General features: G+C 34.3%; 1 protein-coding gene across 1 annotated transcript in view; it reads left to right on the top strand.

Annotated features, from left to right (window-relative positions):
• Window positions 1-21,109, top strand: part of CSMD3 (CUB and Sushi multiple domains 3) — a 576,871-nt gene that overhangs the window by 466,063 nt on the left and 89,699 nt on the right. The window contains exons 37-44 of the mRNA XM_005420686.3: window positions 1,023-1,147; window positions 3,446-3,542; window positions 4,504-4,608; window positions 9,510-9,628; window positions 11,638-11,707; window positions 13,877-13,993; window positions 18,336-18,545; window positions 19,982-20,170. Of these exons, the coding sequence (XP_005420743.1) occupies window positions 1,023-1,147; window positions 3,446-3,542; window positions 4,504-4,608; window positions 9,510-9,628; window positions 11,638-11,707; window positions 13,877-13,993; window positions 18,336-18,545; window positions 19,982-20,170 (1,032 nt within the window). The remainder of the gene's footprint in view (window positions 1-1,022; window positions 1,148-3,445; window positions 3,543-4,503; window positions 4,609-9,509; window positions 9,629-11,637; window positions 11,708-13,876; window positions 13,994-18,335; window positions 18,546-19,981; window positions 20,171-21,109) is intronic.

Here is a 21,109-nt window from a genome sequence, read left to right as displayed (position 1 = left end):
TCCAAACAGATTCTATTAATTTTATGCCATGCAATATGTAGCTACAATATTTATTATTAAGATAAGTTGCATTCTATCTACTTTCTAAATCCTCATATTTGCAGCTCCTGAAGTCCCTTCAGAACTTAGTGATGTTGCATAGAAGTGATGCATTAGCTTTTAATGGACTTGATAAACCACCTCATCAATCTTTTCCTTCAACTTCAAAAATACCAACAGAATATCCATATGCAGATTAAAGTGTAATATTATTTGTCTCTGTTAGAGACTCTAATGATATAGACAAGATGTATTCAAGTTGAACATTCAAAAGAGAAACTTGATGGTACTTAATGTGTCTGTCCTGTTTCATGCATAACACTTTTATTAATCCGTGAACAGATGTGATGAATGTAGTCTTGCAAGGATCTTGTAAATTCTTTACTGATGCAGTAGATGCATAGACTGTGATGAAATAACTCACACAAGCACAGAACACTCAAGGAGTTGAGACTGGTGTTATTAATTATTTAGAGGAGCAATATTAGAAAGAATGAATGAAAAAATATTAGAAAGAATAAAGAAACCATGTTACCTTTTTTGTGACAGTTTTTATCTTTTATAGTTATACAATACTTATAGTTATACTATACAATAGATACAATACAATACTTTATAGTTATACAATACAATACAAAGTATGGGCTTTTCATACTTCAACCTAAGCCTTAAAAAATGCTTTATTTTTGTAAGATTACCAGGAGACAATAGAATGGATTTCACTCTGTAAAGGTCAAATAAACAAGGGGAATATTAGCATGATTCTGTCAGGTAGGAAACTGACATAATTCTAATTTTCTTCTACTCCTTTTTTGGTCAGATAAGAGTTTTGAGATATAAAATTTTATTTTCCTGAGACATATATGTATTTTTTAATGTAGCATCAATTTAAAATGTTTCCAGCCATAGTATAAGCTTTTATAATAAGTTTTCTCATTCTGAAGCTTCATACTTCTTTTCTTCCCTTATGCATTTCCTTTCAGTGCCCTGTGGTGGTATTTTAACAAAGCGCAAAGGGACCATTTTATCTCCTGGTTATCCCGAGCCTTATGACAACAATCTGAATTGTGTGTGGAAGATCACAGTACCAGAGGGAGCTGGGATTCAAGTAAGTTTACTTGCTATTTGCTTGCTGCCATCATATTTAGGACTGTTTTTCCTTATGCAAAAGATGAAAATATCATCTATCTGTACAGTATTTCTATCTCATTAATGATTATGAAAATTGACTTTACTGCACATCTTTTTAATTATGCAGTGATTGAAAGTTGTAGGATTTTTAGAAATTTTAAAATGTGTACTTGTAGCCTTTTACTCTAGAAGAATATCACCATAACTTCCAAATGTATTTTGATAGATCAGTGACTCCTTATAAGCCAAGGGAAATAGAGAGCCTTCCTAGGAATTCTTTTTTGCACTCTTCAGATTTATGTATCTCCTTTAACACAGTGAAATTAAGTGAGTTGCTTTCAAGGACAAATTATATATGTTCTCCTAGAAACTCTGCTATTTGCTCTATGTTTATAGAAGTTCACTGTGATGTAAAGATGCTTCATTATGTTTCAATGTAAGATGGGAATTTATTTTTTTAAATAGCTTCAGAGTTGTTGCTAACTTACACAGATTAAGAACCTCATAGAACACACAGTAGGAAAGTATCCATTAAACTTAGCCATATCTCTAGAGTTTACTAAAGAAACTGACAGAAATCTGGTTATTGCACGGGCAGTTGAATTTAATAAATTAGAACTTCTAAGCATCATCTGAACAAATTCCTAGCAAAACGCACATCAAGAAATCATGATAAAAAGTTTTCTATGTCTATCCTAGTTCAAAATATAACTGCTGTAGAAAATTAATAAAGAGCTCAATTTATGTAGGTAAAGACTTAATAAAGAAAACCTGAAAAAATCTTGACAGGACTTTAAAGCTTTTTTATAAATTTCATTACAAAGTTTTCAATAATATTTAATAGCCTAAATCAGCTTTGAGATTGATTTTGAGGAACACTACTTGATTTAAAGGGTTGACTCGGACAGCTGACAGTTAGGGTACTTTGTTCTGTGCATTTCTTATATTAGGAAGATAGTTCAAAGGATTCAAACTGGGCAGTAACTGTCCTCCTGACTTAGGCCATCACTGTTGCTTTTTGAAAGTGCTTATCTCTTATCACAGGCTGCATTTTTCAGAATCATTAATGAGGTGATTAAATTAATAACTTTGATTTCAATTTAGGTGTTTACTCTTCATGATATTCTTTTGCCCCAGAGCTGTAATAAACAAAAAGATATGTTTACTGTCTCCAAGTATCTGAAGCATGCTAACAGTGAGAGCCTCTTCACTGCTTCACTTAAGAAAAAGAAATCTGTTCGCTATTGTATCTGACCAATTCCTACAAAAATAGGTGCAGTATTTGAGGCCCCCATCCAAGAAATAGTCAAACTGAACATTTATTTCATGTAGAACAAGGTCCAAGTCATCTATTTCACATAGAAAAATGGCATGATGACTTTGTTTTATTGGAACTAGTGTTTATTTCTTCTGTTGCAATTATTCCATTCTGGGGGGAAAAAATGAGGCAAAAGCAGCATTATTCTCTAACTTAATGTCTAAGGCACCCCTTTTTGAGGATGGTTGGGATTTCATCATGCCTCTGTCTCTTTTAAAACTTTTCAGTAAACAGTTAAAACAAAGAGAAAGCTAACACCAGAAACTCTCCCCTACTAATCAGGAACAAGAATCTGATATTTCTCTACTTTGTAAGGTGTGATTTCGCTATATGAGAACAGGTATGGCCTCCTGCTTGCAGTTTATCTCCTTACTACTTTGCATCTCCATATGAGTGGAAGAATATTTTCCCCTCTGGAAGAAAGGAAGTGACTATTCTGCCTTTTGTTTGTAGCATGCTAGTGACTGCCCCTCCTCAGGAGATGAGTTGGTGATGAAGGCAATCAAACACAGTGGTTTTCTCTTACCTGGAGGCAGAATTTAAAATGGCAAAATAGATGAAGCATCATGCATCCCTGTGGGACTAGTTTAGTCCTGGGGAAAATAGAGAGAAAAAACCTGCATGTATTGAAAATACCATGTTTCATCTTCTCTCAGTGTCCTCCAAACAAGAGAATCATATTCTATACCCATCTGATTTCCATGGCTGTGTGACTCTTGACAGAGGTAATATGTGGTTGTCACTAAAGGTTACAGGATTTATAGTTTGAATTGGCAATCAAATAAAAAATAGTTGCCATTTTATTCACTTAATGATGATTTTCCATTCTCTTTGACAAGAGGAGCAAGACAACTTTTCGTGACTGAGAGAAACAGAGGCTACAATTTAGAGTCATCTTTGAGCTTGAATAAAGAGGGGAAGAAGATTATGTTCTTTGCCTCACATTTTTCTTCATAGGTGCAAGTGGTGAGTTTTGCCACAGAACACAACTGGGATTCCTTAGACTTTTATGATGGTGCTGACAACAATGCTCCAAGGCTTGGAAGTTATTCAGGTGACTGAGAAGATTTTACAATAAATGGTTCACAGATTCAACCCTTTACTGTAAACGCACAGCTCTTTCTGTGTGTGTAAGCATGCTTGAGCATGGTATGTGTGCTTGTTTCTCCTATAATTAGCAACAGGTAATACTAGTTCTGTTTTAATCAGTCATCACTTAGCAGACTTTAATATACCTGTATATTTTAAAGTGTTAGAAATGAAATAACACTCAGAGGCTTCCAAACTAGACCTCTCTTAATCCAATTCTTTTCTCAGACTTGTAGCTGGGTCCAAAAATACAGACCTCAAAAATAAGTATCTCTTGATATTGTATATGAAAAAATGATGCATTCTTTATCCTTATTTTAGACAAAGACAGTTCTTTTTGCTTTACTTTTCCTTGTTTTCTTTTGTTTTCTTTCATTATAATAACTACGTGTGTAATCAAAGAGATCAGAGGTATTCATATTATCTTGACTAGTGCTGAAACACAAATAAATAGTCCATCACATTTCTAAGAACAGTCCAGCAACATATTTTCAGAGCTGCTTGATATATTATTTTGACATAATAAATAAACATAACACAACTGTTATGTTTAGAATCATCCTGAGGACAGGATTTGGTCTTGCTTTTAAAAAGACCCTAATGAATATTTCTCCTTTTGTAGATAAAAGCAAGTAATATAAATTTATATTAGCGTCTCTTTGTCTATTGTTCATGTCTCTGATATTGTGGTGCTCTGAGAATGTAATAAAACTTTTATAGGGACAGGTATTTGATAGCATCCATGATGACAGAATATTATGGAATTGGTTATATGACCTATCTCCTGCTCCCATCCTCTCCCCCCTCTCTCTTTCTCTTTTTCTCTCCTTAATTCTGTTTATATACACACACAGACATCACAATTTTATGTCTACATTTATGTCACTTTCTGTGCTTTTCAATAATATTTTGAATTGTCTTTTCAGGAACAACCATACCTCCACTTCTAAACAGCACATCAAATAATTTGTACCTCAATTTTCAGTCTGATATCAGTGTTTCAGCTGCCGGATTTCACCTTGAGTATACAGGTAATTCAGAAATGTTCAATTAATAAAGAGTATTTTCTGATTCCAGACATCAGTTCTACCTAAACTATACAATAAAGGAATATTTAGTCCTATTACACATAATAAGCTACATACTGTAACTTCAAAGTCATTTGTAAAATTCTCATTTAAATCCAAGTGAGCAAATTTGGGCCTGAAAACTGTACTATAAGGACTGTGAAATTTAGTGTGTCTTGCTTTCATCCTTAGATTGCTTTCATCCTTAAATTGCTTTTGCCCTCTGAAAAACTTTCTGAACCTACAACAGACAGAAATAAATGCAGATATGCTCATGTGGCAATCCTAATCCATTGTGTCCAGTGCAGCCCTGGTCTCTTCCCACAGATGCGACCCCTGCAGCTCCACACCCCAGCACTCCCTGCCAAAATCTACAAAGTATGCTCAATACAATAACATATGTACTATACAGTATGTATATGTAGGATACAACTAGTCACCCTTGGCAAAGAGGAGAGAAGGAATAACCTGAAAATAGCAGTTGTGCATCTTAAGTGAGAAATGCCTGCGGGTTGGTGAGAACACTGAATTATTTTAAATGGTTTTTATTACTGCTGAGTACATCTCCAGTGGAAAAGGCTGTAGTTATAAACATGCTTTCTGTGTGAATGACTTTGTCTCAGATGACTGACAGGAATTCTGGCAATCACCAGCTGTGTGGTTCCCTCTGCTTATATTGGTTCTGGTGTCTGATCTGCATAATTGCGCCACAGTCATTTCTTGTCAGTTTTACCATATGCAAATCCCATGCTCTGGTTGTCTGATTAGGCAGTTGGAGAACACAAAATTACAGCCTGATCGCTTGTCAATAACTAAACATTAATTATAGGTAGAATTATCCTGCCATTTCCTTGAAATGCAGATCATTTCTCAGCTGCTTACAACCTCAGATGAGAAAAAACATCAGGAGGTTATGAAAATGAAATAAAATTAGACTGAATCCAGTGAAAGTGAAAATACATCTTTGTATTCCCATATGTCCAAATAATATGTGTAATATACTGCCCATGTACTACTTCCACCTTTAAAAAAAGGAAAGATTAACAGTACACTATTTAAAGTATTGGTCCATGTCAAGAACAATAACCAAATATGTGTGTATGGATTTATACAGGGATGTATGTGTGAATCTGAACAAAAGGAATGTTTTCTGGGTGAGTGTATTAACCCAAAATATTTGTTGAAAATCTGTGATTCAGGGAATAATACTGATGTCTCTCAGTAGATAGCCAATTAACCAGTAGCTCAGTGAAATATACTGCTTTGCAAGATAAATGATTAATTTACTTTTCCTGTGTAAGTGATAGAGGTATGTGATTAAAACATCATTCAGTCTCTTGTGGTTTAATCCAGACAGCAACTAAGCACCATAAAGCTGCTTGCTCGCTTCCCTCCCCAAGTAGGATGGGGAACAGATTTGGAAAAAAAAAGTCAAATTTGTGGGTTGAGATAAAAACAGTTTAATAGAACTGAAAAGGAAGGGGGATAATAATAATATTCAAATAAAACAAATAATAATAATGAAGTAAAATATACAAAAAGAGATGATGCACAATGAAGTAGTTCACCACCCACTGACTGATACCCAGACAGTTCACAAGCAGCAGTCCCCAGCCAGTTTTCCCCTTAGTTTATATGCTGAGCATGGGGTCATATGGTATGGAATTTGTTCAGTTGGGGTCAGCTGTCCTGAAACCTTATAGTTAGTTGCTTAGTGTGGATTTCAAGTCCTAGGCACCAGCTGTTTCACTGCTTGAATCCATGACTCTTACTCCTCCACTATTCTCTAAGAAAGACATAGTCTCTATTACCTATGAAAGTTTTATGATTTTCTTTTCCATCTGTTGTTAAATTGTTTTTCAATAAGAGATTATTGAAAATTCTGCATTGAGCTGAATCACGAATTTGGTATGGGAGATTAAGCTAAGGGACAACACTTGTCACCATTGCTAGGAAGAAAGACAACAGAAACTATGCCTTGTATATCTTTTGGATTTTTGTCTCTTGCATTTTTCTACAACAAATAGGATATTTGCTTGCAATTCCAGAACTCACAAAACTGCTGTATTTATGAAGAAATTTCACCAGAAAGAAGGAGATACAGAGTTGCTCTCTTCAATTGTCCTGGTCTTACTCTCAGACAGCAATTTCTGCTCTAAAAGCTGTGATTGTGTTTATAAAGATAGTAAATGGAAAGTAATGGCCAAATTTTAATGCCAGTGTTTCATAAATTTATTTCATTTCATTGGAGCACATGCTGGCCAAGGACATCATGAGGAGTCAGCTGAATTAAAGTCTCGGTCTTTGAAATATTAAGGCATGGTTCTCATGCAGAATCACATCAGAGTCGAAGACTTATATTAAGTGTTTTTCAAGTGAGCTTGCCATAAAGATTGATTTGGTCCAATTTTTAGTGTGTCTTCCAAGTCTATTTCACCTATTCTAGGAGCACAAGTCTGAGAGGAAGTATGCCCCATTTACCAAAATTATTACTTTTTCATTTCAGCAACAGATTTCTCTAAGAAGGTTTCATTCTGTTTCATTTCCAATATCTCTTTTCATCCCTCATGAATAGTTTGTTGTCCTGTTTGCTAGGGATTATCTTTTGAGCTTCTAAAAAATCCAAATGTGAATATAAAAGTAAAAGAAAACAAAAAGAACTTCATTTGTTGAAGAAAGATTTTAACACAAGTAAATGATACTTTGACATAAAGAATTAAGTACTCGTGTTCTGAAACTGAATAGTGTTCTTATCTATAATGTTTTTTCTATAATATTTTTACTTCTCTTTTGAATTCTTAAATTGTTATTTTATCCATAAAATTAATTTTCTGTATTCCATTGGACATCTTAAATACAAAAATATATTGCATTGAAAATACATTATATCACCTGAACTTTTCCAACAAAGAATGCCACAGAATGGTTTGTTAAACACTTCTATAATGTTTACATATTTTTACACCACTTTAAAATTTTGATTTATTGCTCATTTTCTCCAACTAAAGTTTTGTATTATCGAAAATTTCGTTGGTAGGTTTTTGTATTGAGCATCACAGGAGCTGCTGGAGAAGGGCAAGGCAGCATCAAATAGCTTCTTTTTCTTTATACACAATTCTTCTTATCTGAAAAGTAGAAGACACTGAAAATATGTTTTCAACCAATGCTTATGTTAAAATCTCTTTTTATTACCATTGGCTATGAAAGTTCAATAATTTAAGACATTTTACTGTGAGAGTAGTATAAGGTAGTTCAAGAAAGTATTCATGCACCACAAATAAATCAATAATGAACAGACTGCAGTTTAATATATTTATGAGTACATTTTTATGACCTGAATAAATATCACAGCACTCCAAAGACACAAGCTCTAGACTAGTCCTCAGCTGGGAAGATGTCAAAATTTGTTTGAGTATCTTGAAAGGTCTTGTAGGCATTTAGACTATATTTTTTTCCCAAATATTATTTTGTTAATTGAAGTGAGAGACAATAGGATGAATACCTGTGAATGTGGTTTGGGCTGCTGAGGTAGCATGACAAAGGCATTTAGATGAAGTCATTTGCCTTTGCAAGGCCTGACTATTTGCACAGTTAGGTTACGCACTTCAACTGAAGGTTCAGTTATTGGAAACTAAAACCTGCTAATTTTTAGTTTAACTGTTCAAAACAGATAATGAGCAATCATCAGTGTAAGCCAAGCACACTTGTTATTTTGCATTTGTACTTTGTACATTTACTGGATCACATTTTAGATGTCTGAAATGTAAAAGGTGGATCTAGGTCCATCATTCACTTTCAAAACATGTTCTTTGCTCTTCTCTAGTTTGAGAACAGAAAATAGAATTTGAAAACTAAAAATTTTGTTAGCTTTCATATTTCATATAGTATAAAAATGCACTCTTTTAAGGTGGTAGATTTTACTTAGTGAGAATCTTATGTGAAGTAATCAGTTACTTTAGTAAGTTTTAAAACAGGCAGATTTTGAAATGTTCTGAGGTAGTAGGTGGCCATAATTGATCCATAATATTTCTCTATTATCCTGTGTACTGATGACCACTTGTGTAATAGTCCTTACTTCACAACTAGGCTTTAATTCCCACATGAGGCAAAGAAAACAGCTCAGTTGATTATACTTTCTTACATTCCTGGACCTTCCTGGGTAGATGCAAGGAAAAAAAATTATCTTTTTGATGAACATGAAAAAAACCATGTGGCATCTTGGCAGACAAGCTTCCATTGCAATCAGAAATTCAAAATATCAGTGTTTTAGCTCTATAGGTACTTCTTTAAACACAGCAGATTAGATGAAATCTGATGCAAATATTTATTCTCTGTGTGTGTGTGTGTGTGTGTGTGTGTGTGCGTGCCTGTGTGTCTGTGTGTGTGTAAACGAATGAAGGAGTTGTGGAGGATGAAATGCTGGGGAGCACTTTTACTTTACACTGTTCTTCCAGTGTTTTGCAGTTGATGTAGTGTTGGCCAGCCTCCCCTAGAACACATGCTGGTAAAGCATAGTGGAGGTGTTCCCAGTCTGAATGATAAAGGCTGTAATTACAAGTGAGGCTGGAGGTAGAAATGAATAAGTCTGTGCCAGGAGATAGTGGAATTTTAGAACTGAGAGTGCAGGTTGGGAAGTGTTTGTTGCCACACCAATCCTTTTCCTTTATTCAGGAAAGAATATTTTTCTCCGTATATAAAGTAGTTCTGAAATAATATGCTACTTGTCCACAGATAACTGCTGATTCCCAAGAGTACCCAAAAGATTATCAACACAATGTGCTTATGTACACTGTACACAGTCCTATGCAAATCTAAAAAACAATTTTATGTTCATTAGAATGGCTAAACTTCTCTATTTTTCTCAGCTATAGGTTTGGACTCTTGTCCTGAACCGCAGACCCCAAGTAATGGGATCAAAATTGGAGACAGATACATGGTTGGAGATGTGGTGTCTTTCCAGTGTGACCAGGGTTATTCTCTGCAGGTAAGCCAAGTTTCCGATTTCAAATGGTGCCTTTCAGCTCTTCAACATGGTTATGTTTGGGCCTGTCAATGCAAAATGGACTGAGCTCTTCAGGAATTGTGTACACATGATAAGATTACAGGACTGTTGCTTTTCTACCAGATAGTGGATTAGAAACTATCCAAATATTCCATCACAAGTGTATGGCTTTATGCTTCTTCTGCATTAGTCATTATAGGTTGTTATCTATTATTGATATCTTCTTTGATAATTATAGCTGAACTACTATGGCAAAATTAAGTTAAAATAACTTGATGAACAGTTAACAGTATTTCTCTATGCATGGGAGGAAAGAGAAAGTAAGTAAAGAGGGGAACTAAGAATTAAAAAAGGGAAAGAAATAATTGCTTTTCTTAGTAAATCAGATACTGTCAGTTGTTTTCTTGCAGCAATTTCTTGTTTTTTATTTTCTACGAAATGTTTATCAAATAGGGGTGTATTTTTGCCAAGTACATTTCCAATGTCCTTGCACTAACAAAAGGTATATCCAAGGGAAATGTAGTGATTACAAATCACCAGTAGGAACCTGTCTGCCTATAGGAAAGAAATTCAAAAACTTGTACAGTTATGCCATATAATCAGATCCAAAACCAAGTATTTTTTTTTACTTGAGACTCCCCAAAAAGAGTTTGTAAATTCCACAGTCTTCCTTTATCTAGGTCTTTGAGAGCCAAAAGGACAGAAAATAATTACATTACTCAAGCACTGAAAAAAAGAAAAGTCTTATAGGGAGAAAATAATTTCTATATAAGAGCATATTATGAACTGCTAATGGAGTTATGGAAATTTTTGGAGCAAAATAGCAAAATATGACAGAATGACCAAAATGCCATTAATATCAGTCTCACCTATAAAGTTTTGATGTCAGACTAACTAAATGAAGTCTTAAAAATGCTAATAATTTCAAATATTTATTTTACATAATTCTGTGAAAACACAGATACAGGGTTTATATGTGCTGCATCAAAAATAGAAACTGAATTATATTCTTTGACATATAAAAAAGCCTAGTTTATGTATAGTGGTCGAAATAAAGTAGTCCTGTCTGCTTCCAGATTTCAATTGCTGTTTCTATTTGGGACCTGTATTCCAATTTGTCCTTCAAGATAGAATTCCTACTCATGCCTGCAGATTTCTAGCATTTCAAGAACAGATAAAATACATGTTCTGTGCTTGCAGCTCTGAGAATGACTATTGAAGTTTTTTTCTTGTGTTGCCTGGTTTTAATTGGCCACTCTTGGAAACAGCCTGAGAAATATTTTTTGCTTCTTTGCTTTGCTTCCCACCTTAAATACAAGTGAGTGTGAACAGATAAGCCACAGTAAAGGCTGAAAAAAGAAAAGAAAAAAGATAGAAAATAAAGAATTTAAGAGCACAGACTGTGCAAACACCCATGTAAAGCTTCTTCCCACCATACAGTTTTTCTGACTTACGCAGTCTGACTAGATGGTTTTGGAAGATATCCCAAGTACAGTTTTCTCTTCAGATTTTCCATTTTTGTTTGTTTTCTCTAGAAGACAGTTATAATTACATGAGACTGATGAACAACACAGAGGGTGTGTCTATGATGAGTTTAGAATGTAAAGTCAGCACTCACATAATTTATATAGTATGTAAAGTTTCATCATGTTCAACACCTGATGGGCATCTATACTATGCAAACATTGCTTCAGTTAGACCTGTAGTTTCCAGACCCTTGGTTTACACTGAAACAAGCATAGGATTCAGCTGGATTCTGTAATACTATAAGAAATAATATTAATAGACACCATCATGTAGTGAGCTACAGTCAAAGTCTTCTCTGCTCTGTTGAGGGCATGATTCAATTCACAGTGTACAATGTAAATATTATACCTTTTTGGTTTTGTGCATTTTGATGATGTTTTAAATTATACATTCTTTTTGTTGAAATACTAATGTGCTGTATATTGTATATTTTTAATATGAATTAGCAAATATTGTTATTCTAGGGACATTCACATATCACTTGTATGCCTGGACCAGTAAGAAGATGGAATTATCCCATTCCAATATGTTTAGGTATGTTCAGCTTACATAATTTTTCTTAAATAACCAGAATAAGGAAACCAGAAAACTCAAAAATAATAGACACATGTAGTGAAAAGAATCGGGAGAACTGGAGGAACTTAATTAAATGTGAAAATGGTCAAATTAAATTAGAGATTTTCAAAGGCTGCTGAACAATAATGTTGGCAAATCTTTCCTGAAATGTCCAAGCAATAAAAGGACAACACATCGTCCCTTTCAACCCAAACTATTCTATAATATGATTCTGTGTGTTCTAGTCAGATATATCATCAATCCATTTTCAGGAATGGCACCTGCAGAGACCTTTGCAACATAGCTAATTTATTTAGGACTCATTTCCCCAGAAGAGTAATGGCAATTGCAGAAGAAAGGAATAACATTACATTTTCATCCCTAATGAATTCAACATAAGCGTGTCTACTGAATTTTAGAAGATACATTATTTTCAAGTTAAATTATACATATGTCCATAATATTATTGGGAAAAGCGCTGAAAACCTGTCAGAAACCAAAATGAAACCTGTGAAGTGCATTTAAATATTCTCTTTTTATATGATAAATAAATGTGAGGAATGTAAAAATTCTTCTAGTGGTAATCTTTTTCACTGCATATAAATGCCTTTTTGTTTGGGTTCTCGAACAATAAAAGTTATCTGAATTTGTAATCTTGAATGTATGGAAAGCAGTATGCTGTAGATCTCATTAAAGATTTTTTTGCTTTGCTTTTCTTCAAGACAGTTAATGTATATCCTCTTGAGCTGCTTCACATAATCCTGTTCTTAATCCTTTGGGGTGTTAAAAACCTCCTGTGAGGTACTGAACTCCCTCAGCTTAGAATTTATAAATATTCAACAAGGTTGAGATATTTGTAAGAATTTTTTCAGGAGTTAGTTTTCAGTTTTTGTCATTGTGCATTAGCATATGGTTAGGAAGTCTGATGTTATAATTGCACTGCACTTGGTAAATTCTGAAGATAAAGATGCTGTGCTAAAATTTTGGTGACCTTTTTTTCATATATTTTTCCTTTTTTCTGCAAGTAATGATTTTTACTTGTGTTTTAAATACTGCAGCAAATTTTACTTGGACAAAACTTCTAAACAAAATTCTGTTTATCATAATTACCACCTTTAAATGTAATATGGATGTCTAAGTAATTTTATTTACTGTTGTCATGCCTGAAAACAAAAATAAAATTAAGATATTAATTTAGCTTAATTTCTGGAAGTATTTGTATGTTTACTTTTCTAAATTTGTTTATCTCATTTTTAGAACAAAAGGATAAAAATGCAGTTTTTAAAAGGCCTCTTGAATAGCTTATAGTACAAAGTCTTTTTACAATACATTATCTTTTATTATTCAGATGCTCCTTTACAAATAAGCACAATTGTCTCAGCCCTGCTATAAGCTGGTGTGTGCTGTTTGCCTATCACAAGGACAGTTCTGGTAGACAAATTGCAGAGTAAGCATTAGGGAAATGATCCTGGTGGAAGCACAATTCTTATGGAGTGGCTGAGTGAGCTGGGGCTCTTTAGCCTGGATAAAAAGCAGGTTCAGGGAGATGTTATCACTCTCTACAGCTCCCTGAAAGGAGGCTGGAGCCAGGTGGGGCTGATCTCCCAGGCAGCCACTGACAGGATGAGGGGACAGAGCCTCAAGATGCACCTGGGAAGGGTCAGGTTCAACATCAGGAAGAATTTCTTTATGGGAAAAGTGGTCAGGAATTTCAGATCATTTCTTTCCTGAATGGGCTGCCCGGGGATATGGTGGAGTCAGCATCCCTGTGGGTGTTCAGGAAGTGGCTGGATGTGCAATTTAGTGCCATAGTCTAATGGGCAAGGTGATGATCAGTCAAAGGTTGGACTTGATAATATCGGAGGTCTTTTCCAACCTAAACGATTCTGCAGTTCTGTAATCTGTTCTATTTTGGGTGCATGTATCCCCCAAGTTAAAATCTACGCAACTCAGAGCTGATACAAAGTTGCAAGGTACCTACCTGTAAATTAATTTCTAACAGATATTTAGTGGTAAAGACATGTTTGTGTATTTGTCTAAATATAACCTTAGGTATTATTATATTATTAATGCTCTAAGGATCTCCAATGTTATGGATTATTTTTTGTTCATTTCACTCCTCTGAAAAATATATATATTTTTTTTTAGCGCAATGTGGTGGTGGCATGTCAGACTTCAGTGGAGTGATTCTCAGTCCAGGGTTTCCTGGCAACTATCCTAGCAGTTTGGATTGCACATGGACAATAAAACTGCCTATTGGGTTTGGTATGTGTTGTTTTATGGATTTAAAATTGCTTTTTTATGGGTGCAAAACACTGAACATAGATTTTAAAATATTGTTAATCTTTATGCCAGCAAAACCCCACAGGTAATTATAATTCATTTGAAAAAGTTAACAAAATCTTAAAAGAAATATTTAAAATAGAAAAGTTACAAGGTTCTTGGTTTTTCATTTAATATATGCCAACATTTTCTGATAAAGACAAAATTGTTTAATAAGAATTCAGCACAATCTTCTAACTTTACAGAACTGATTTATCTTTTTGTGAAATCACAAACCCAACAAAAAAATAGCCATCATGAATATTTCACACTAAATCAACTTAGAAGTTAAAGCTACATTTTAATTAATTATTTTATCATTAAGCTTCTTTGCATATCCTAGATGAAACTCAGAGCAGCATAGAAATGTAGAAGCCTCCCACTTAAAGCTGTCAAACTTCCCCCTCAAAGTAGAATTGTCAGAAACACTGGACCAAGCCCATGACTGGTGGAACTGTCTCACTGGGGCTGCTACTCACCTAATCTATCCCCAGGCTGTAACAGATAAGGATGTTGTACTCCAGATGTAGAATTTTGCACCTCTCCTTGTGCAAACCTTTAAGAAGCATTTGTTTACTCAGTCCTTAAGTTTTTTAATGTTCTTCAGACAAAAATGTGTCATTTAATATATCATCCATATCCCCTAGTTTAGTATCCTCCACACATTTGTTGAGGATGCCTTCTCATTTTCCAAGTCTCTTTTTATGACATAAACCAGTGTAAGCTTCCATAGCAACCCACAGAATATTGTGCTTGTTACTGGCTGCCAACCATTGAATGGCTGATTATCACCCTTAGAGCCTCAAAGTTATGTTAATTTTTAACTGACTTCCTTTCCATTCATCAAGCTCATGTATGTTCAGCTTTGAGATGAGAATGTTATAGACCGAGTCAAAAGCCATAGCAGGGTGAAAGTATATTATATACACTTTTCTCCCTTTGTCAATTTAATAATAGAAGGATATGATGGTTGATTAACTGTTATTTTATATTAGAAAATCCATGATGAATGCTTCTAAGTGTCTTTTTGTCCCTTATATGTTTGGAAATTGCCTCCAAAAAAACTAGTTCCATAATTTTTCCAAGGACTGCAACAAACCTGTGGTTGCCATTTCCCAGGTCCTTTTTGTTGTCTTAAAGATGCATCTAAATTCAGACTTTTTCAAGTCACTAGAACTTCTCTTATTTCACTATGGTTTTGTATAGATACTATGAGCATTTTAATCACATTGGCTAACACCTTGAGCTACTTTGGGCGGATCCTATGCATATTTTATTGTGAAATGGTTATTTGAAGCCAGCCAGTAGAGTTGTCCCATCTAATTTTTTAAAACATGTGGCATTTTTTGAGGAGCATGTGCACTTGGATTTTTTTCTTTGTATGCTAGTTGAATGGTGTGCTGGTTTTCTTTGACAGGCCTTATTGTTTTCTAATGTATACTTGTCATCTTCTGCCACATTCTTTACTTGACGATTCAGAATTTCTGGATCTTAGAGAATGGGCGTGACATCCCAAATAGCATTCTCCTTTGCATAGGTTCAGATTCTTTCCCTCCTCTTTTTAAAATAATTTCTGTGGGTTTTTTTATTAGAAATCCCACGAGCCTAGTTCACTTTTTTATATGAAAGCAAATTGTTCTGCATGGGTTGTTTATATTGAAAAATATTAAACGTTCTGTAACACTGACTTAACCAAATCTATCTGGGGGAAATACCTTATATTGAAATGGGGATTTCTATATAGAACCCAATTTGTTTGTTTGCATTTTGTTCAAACACACAAGATTACAGTCAATAATTGATTTTTTTTGTCTTAGCACTTTATAGAAATAACATTGACACTTTAACTCTGCCACTACCTGAATTTTTAGATAGCCTGATGGGACAACTTGTAGTGCTTCATTATGAGTCATAGTGCCGTCTAGAATCACAAATCAATTTCTGCTTGTTAAGTTATCAAAAAAAATTATAGCAGTAGTAGGTACATTATTTCTGGATCAAATCCACAGGAGAAAAGAATATTCAGAGCTATAAGGGAACACGATATTTTTACAGATGATTCCAAAGACATTTGCTAATAAAGAAGAGATAATAAAAATCTGAAATATTGCTTAAATTTCAAATTTAACAAATCAGTATGTTCAGCTGCCAGAACCTGCTGTCTTTTTATCCCAAATAAATTGCCATCTGCCTCTTCCCTCACTTTACTACTATCCTGTCTCTCTTCTACTGACTCCTTACTCCATTTTCTTTGCTTGCAGTCTGCCAGGCTTATGCATCCAGTAATTCTAACTTAACTCTTCAGACTGCTATTTACACTCTACATTGTTAACATACTATTTAGTTTGACTTCCATTAGGCAGGAGATTCAGCTACTGAAGTTTTGGAAACAGTTTCTTGCATAAGTAAGTTTAACAACCGAAATCAATAGTTCTGAACTGCTTTGTACCAACTGAAGTTTATTCACTGGATTTATGAACTATTTTCCAGTTCCTGTATAGGGAAATGAAATGATTCATTTACTAGAAGAAAACTAAAGCTGCACAGATTGAAACATGCTTGGTGTTTTTTTACCTTTTTTAAGTGAGATATGTTTGAAACGAAATTGAATATTAAAATAAAATTTCAGTGTAAAAAAGAAAAATATTACTTTTGAAGGAATGATGGCTAAAACTGGTTTAGTGATGCTGCGACTCTGATCTAGTGGAGGTACGTCCAACTCTTCTGTATAGTAAATAGAAAAACTCAAAAACACCATCATGGGAGCCTTCTATAGACTTTCACTTGTTTAACTCTTTTTAGAAAGGCTTTCTCCCAATTATAAGTTACAGATCATAAGCTTCTCCACTGCATATTAGCTAATGGTGTAATGTTTTTACCAAGGACACTGTGTTTATTTGCATATATAAATATATTAACTACTCTTTCAAGCAGGATGTCCAAACTACAAAAAGACATGGGAAAAAAAAAAAAATCAGTCTAACAAACTGATGTTTCAGACAAATAGAGGCAGGTGCTACTGGCAGAGCAAGGGATGAATACTTTTGAAGATTGATATGGTTCAGAAACTTGAAGAGAAAGACAGTGTAATACAGAGAGCAGGATGATTTGCGAAAATATATTTATACTTTTGTGTCAAAGAAAGTTCATGAAAGAGGAAAAATCTGACAGCAAGGTCACAGGAGCTGGCAGCTGTTAATGACAGCCTAAACTTTGGATAAGTGTATGGCTCACAGGATCAAATAAAAGACCAAAGTATCATGATAGAGAAAGAGCAAAGATTGAATATGGCTTGATTCTCTGTGTAGGAAATATTTGGAAGGCTGACAAAGTAAAAAAATGACACTTAAAAATGTGTTCTTATCACTTATAGACTATCTTCAGATAAAGCAAGACAGAAATTATCAGGGTAACAGTAATTGAATTATGCACATAACTTGCATATAAAATGTTTCATGCTTCAGAAAATCTTTTATAAACTTTACATAATATCTGAGGGGAAAGTTCTAAAAGACAGTGAGAAACACTATTTAGGTATTACAGTTCAGGAGTTACAAAACTATTCATGATTTTCAATAATTTATCTGACACTATATCTTTTACTTTTAGTTTTATATGAAATTGTGTTGATTGTCATTGCCAGAAATACCAGTAGGACTCAATCATCTTTCTAGTGAAACTACTGCATTATCATGCCATAGTTGCAATAGATCCAGACAAACTGCAAATTTTCTTAGTTGTAACTTATATAGAAAAATGTTATAAACAGGAAAATGTTTAAGAGCCCTGTAATTATTCAGTGCATAGAATTTTCTTCTCAGGCTGCATAATTTTTTGTAAAACATCACCAGATTAGGAGAGATAACTTGCTAATAGATAGTAATCTGCCCTCCTATTCCTTATTTAACCAAATAATCAGAATTTTTTTTTACCAAAACCATCATATAACACAGTGTGTGTGTGTGTGTGTGTGTGTGTAACACTCACATGTATTTCCCATGCACTCTGCTTTCACAAATCCTTGGGGTACCAGCAGAGGCTCGGCCTGCCTGATACTCTGAGCTGGACCTGAGGCCTTTCTGCTCACCATCTAGTCCAATTTAAAGATTGCTGGCAGATGTGCACCCCACACGCATCAGAACTGTGAAATACACAGATGCTTGCCAGGTAGTACATAGATTTCCACCCGGTTATTTTCTGCAATTATCAGTATAAAATGAACACACTTTATTTTCCCTCCTGGTTCTGGTAGTGATGGTGTTTATTTACTGACAATGTTTTTCAGGTGTCCATTTGCAATTTTTGAATTTCTCTACGGAGACCATACACGATTACTTAGAGGTTAGGAGTGGATCTACAGAAACTAGCACTGTTATTGGAAGACTAAGTGGCCCTCAGCTACCAGCCTCTCTCTTCAGTACAACTCATGAAACCAGCCTATACTTTCACAGTGATTACTCACAGAACAAACAAGGATTTCATATTGTATATCAAGGTGAGATTTGGAAATTCTAATGAGAAAGAGCAAGGTGGCTATTATAGATTTTATGGAATTTTGGGGATTCCTAAAAATAAATATGAAAGATTCTATGTGTTTCAGTGCCAAGCTTTAAACATTGAGATAAAACAGAAGAATGAAGAAAGTTAAGATGAAAAAAAACAATTAATTGCATATTTTTTCATTAAAATCAGGTCAAATGTCGGCAAACACATAATTGCCAATATCTGAAGCTGATTGGCATATTAATTTACATTGCATGCCTTTACAGAAGAAATATCTCTATTCAATGTTTGGAAGCATACTGGAATTTTAATTTTGTGTAATGGGTTCTAGAAGGTATACATCTAAATACTGTTTTGTATTACTGGATGAATGTAGGTTTGTGCAAATTAATGCCAACCCAAAAATCAACAAATCCATTTCATTTCTTAGTTCATCATTTCCTGAAGGTTCTTGTTCTTTTGTACCCAAGTAGGTCATGCTGAGCTGGTGAAGATCACGAGATCATAGTTCTATTTATAGAATTGCATTTCCATTTAAAAGGGATTAGATCACCACTGTTCATGAAAAAAGGTCAAATGTGTATTTTAAAGTAGACCTGTTTTCATTATACGAATAACACCTTAGAGTGATTTAAAGAGATTTTACTTTAGAGCAGTCTCCTATTACTCTTCTAATAGTAACAAGTCCAAATTGATTTGAACTTGGTGTAACTTTCTGGAAGTGAGCCACTGTAAAAAGAATTAGCTTTTAAAGAAAAAGTCAATTTGTGGCCTAAAGTGCTAAGGACAGTAAAAACCTAAGACCATATACTATTAATAGTAACAGTAATAATTTTGGAGATGTTGTTATTTGTCAAAAAACTGGTAAGTTCTTTTTTGTGTAAGACAAAATTGATTCTTTCAAATAGATACGACGTGATATTCTTATACTTCAGATTGTACACGGCTTATTTGTTCTCACATTGGTAATAAGAAGACAATGCTTCAAATCTTCTTGGAAATAATCACCAAGAAAAGCTTGTTTTCAAATTGGACTTGTTCACTATAGTCTTTGATATTCCAGTTCGTTAGAGAGCCTTTTAATTCTTCTGGGAAAAACAAATAAAAGTATAGACATGTTTATTTCTCTTTTTCCTTAAACAGAAGAATGTAAAACCTGACAACTTCTATTGGATCAGAAAAGCACTACATCTATCTCAGAATAGTATCTTCAAACAGCAAAAATAAATGTTACTTAACAGCACAGAAGTGTAGCTGGTTTCACTATACTTCTCCAGGTGTAAAATCAATGATTTGATTATGAGCATCATGAAACTTTGGCTCCTGTCACATAGGCTTCTATTTTTATTCTAATTAAAAGATCTTATTTTTGAGATAATCAGAATTTTTATTTTACTGATTTTCCACCCTTATTATTATTTATTTCAGCATATCAGCTACAAAGCTGTCCTGATCCTCGACCATTTCGTAATGGTTTTGTTATTGGAAATGACTTTACTGTGGGACAAACTATTTCATTTGAGTGTTTTCCTGGCTACACGCTGATTGGAAATTCAGCTCTAACTTGTCTTCATGGCATCAGCCGCAACTGGAATCATCCTCTCCCCAGATGTGAAGGTATGTTCCAGGTGACCTATAGACCCTTCATCATTTGAAAGTCTTCCTAGGACTATTAACTGAAGTAATTTCAGCTTTTGATTTACAGAAGCCTGTATATTTACAGTGTAGTCTTTGCAAAGGATGTATTCAATTTTGCACATTAAAATTTTAGCAGAGAAGCTGAAATGTTTTGTAATATGCAGTCTCTTAAAACTTATCTGAGATACTATGTTTGGTTTTGGAAGGTTAAGCTTAAAGTCTGGAATTTGGAGACCCATGCTGCTTTTAATCTAGGTGAGACAATGAAGTAAAAACTGTGGACTAAATTAAGAAAAAAGTCTTCAAAAACTGAGTTTACCAATTCTGGCCACTTTTGTTCTTTCTTATCAGTTAGTAAGAAATGATAAATGTGGTCTAGAGTGAAATTGTCCTCCAGCCAGTGCTCTGTGAAATCGTTTGTACATATGTTTTTTTCAGAATTTTTTTTTTTTAATTACATTTTTTTAACCTTTTACATTTGTTTTATTCACTTGTGCTTGAAACAAAAAAGAAGGTTCCAGGAACTGTGAATTGCACACAGCTATAATTTTAAGGAGACAGAATGACTGTGATGGTTCTGTAGAAGTGTTTATCTCTTCCCTAGCTATGCTGAAAGGAGACTGTTTCTAAGCAGCAGGCCAAAGAAGGTCAGTCCTCCACTTAGAGGTCTAGCTTCCCTCTATATGGAATGGTGAAACAGCATTGAGAGTGGGGTCCTCAGTATCACGTAGGAGAGAAATACCCAAATAAAAACCCCCAACAACAGCACAACAGCACCCCACCACCAAAAAATCTCCAAAGCCAAATACAACCACCCAAATGGAAAATAAAAAGCTCCCGTTTTCTAGATTTTTTCATTATATTTTGCACCATATACCCAAATTTAGGTACTTGAATGAAAAGCTTCATTATTCAAAA

The sequence above is a fragment of the Geospiza fortis genome, unplaced genomic scaffold, assembly GCF_000277835.1.
Source record: "Geospiza fortis unplaced genomic scaffold, GeoFor_1.0 scaffold111, whole genome shotgun sequence".
Lineage (NCBI taxonomy): Eukaryota > Metazoa > Chordata > Aves > Passeriformes > Thraupidae > Geospiza > Geospiza fortis.
This window is presented reverse-complemented; position numbering and strand designations above follow the sequence as displayed.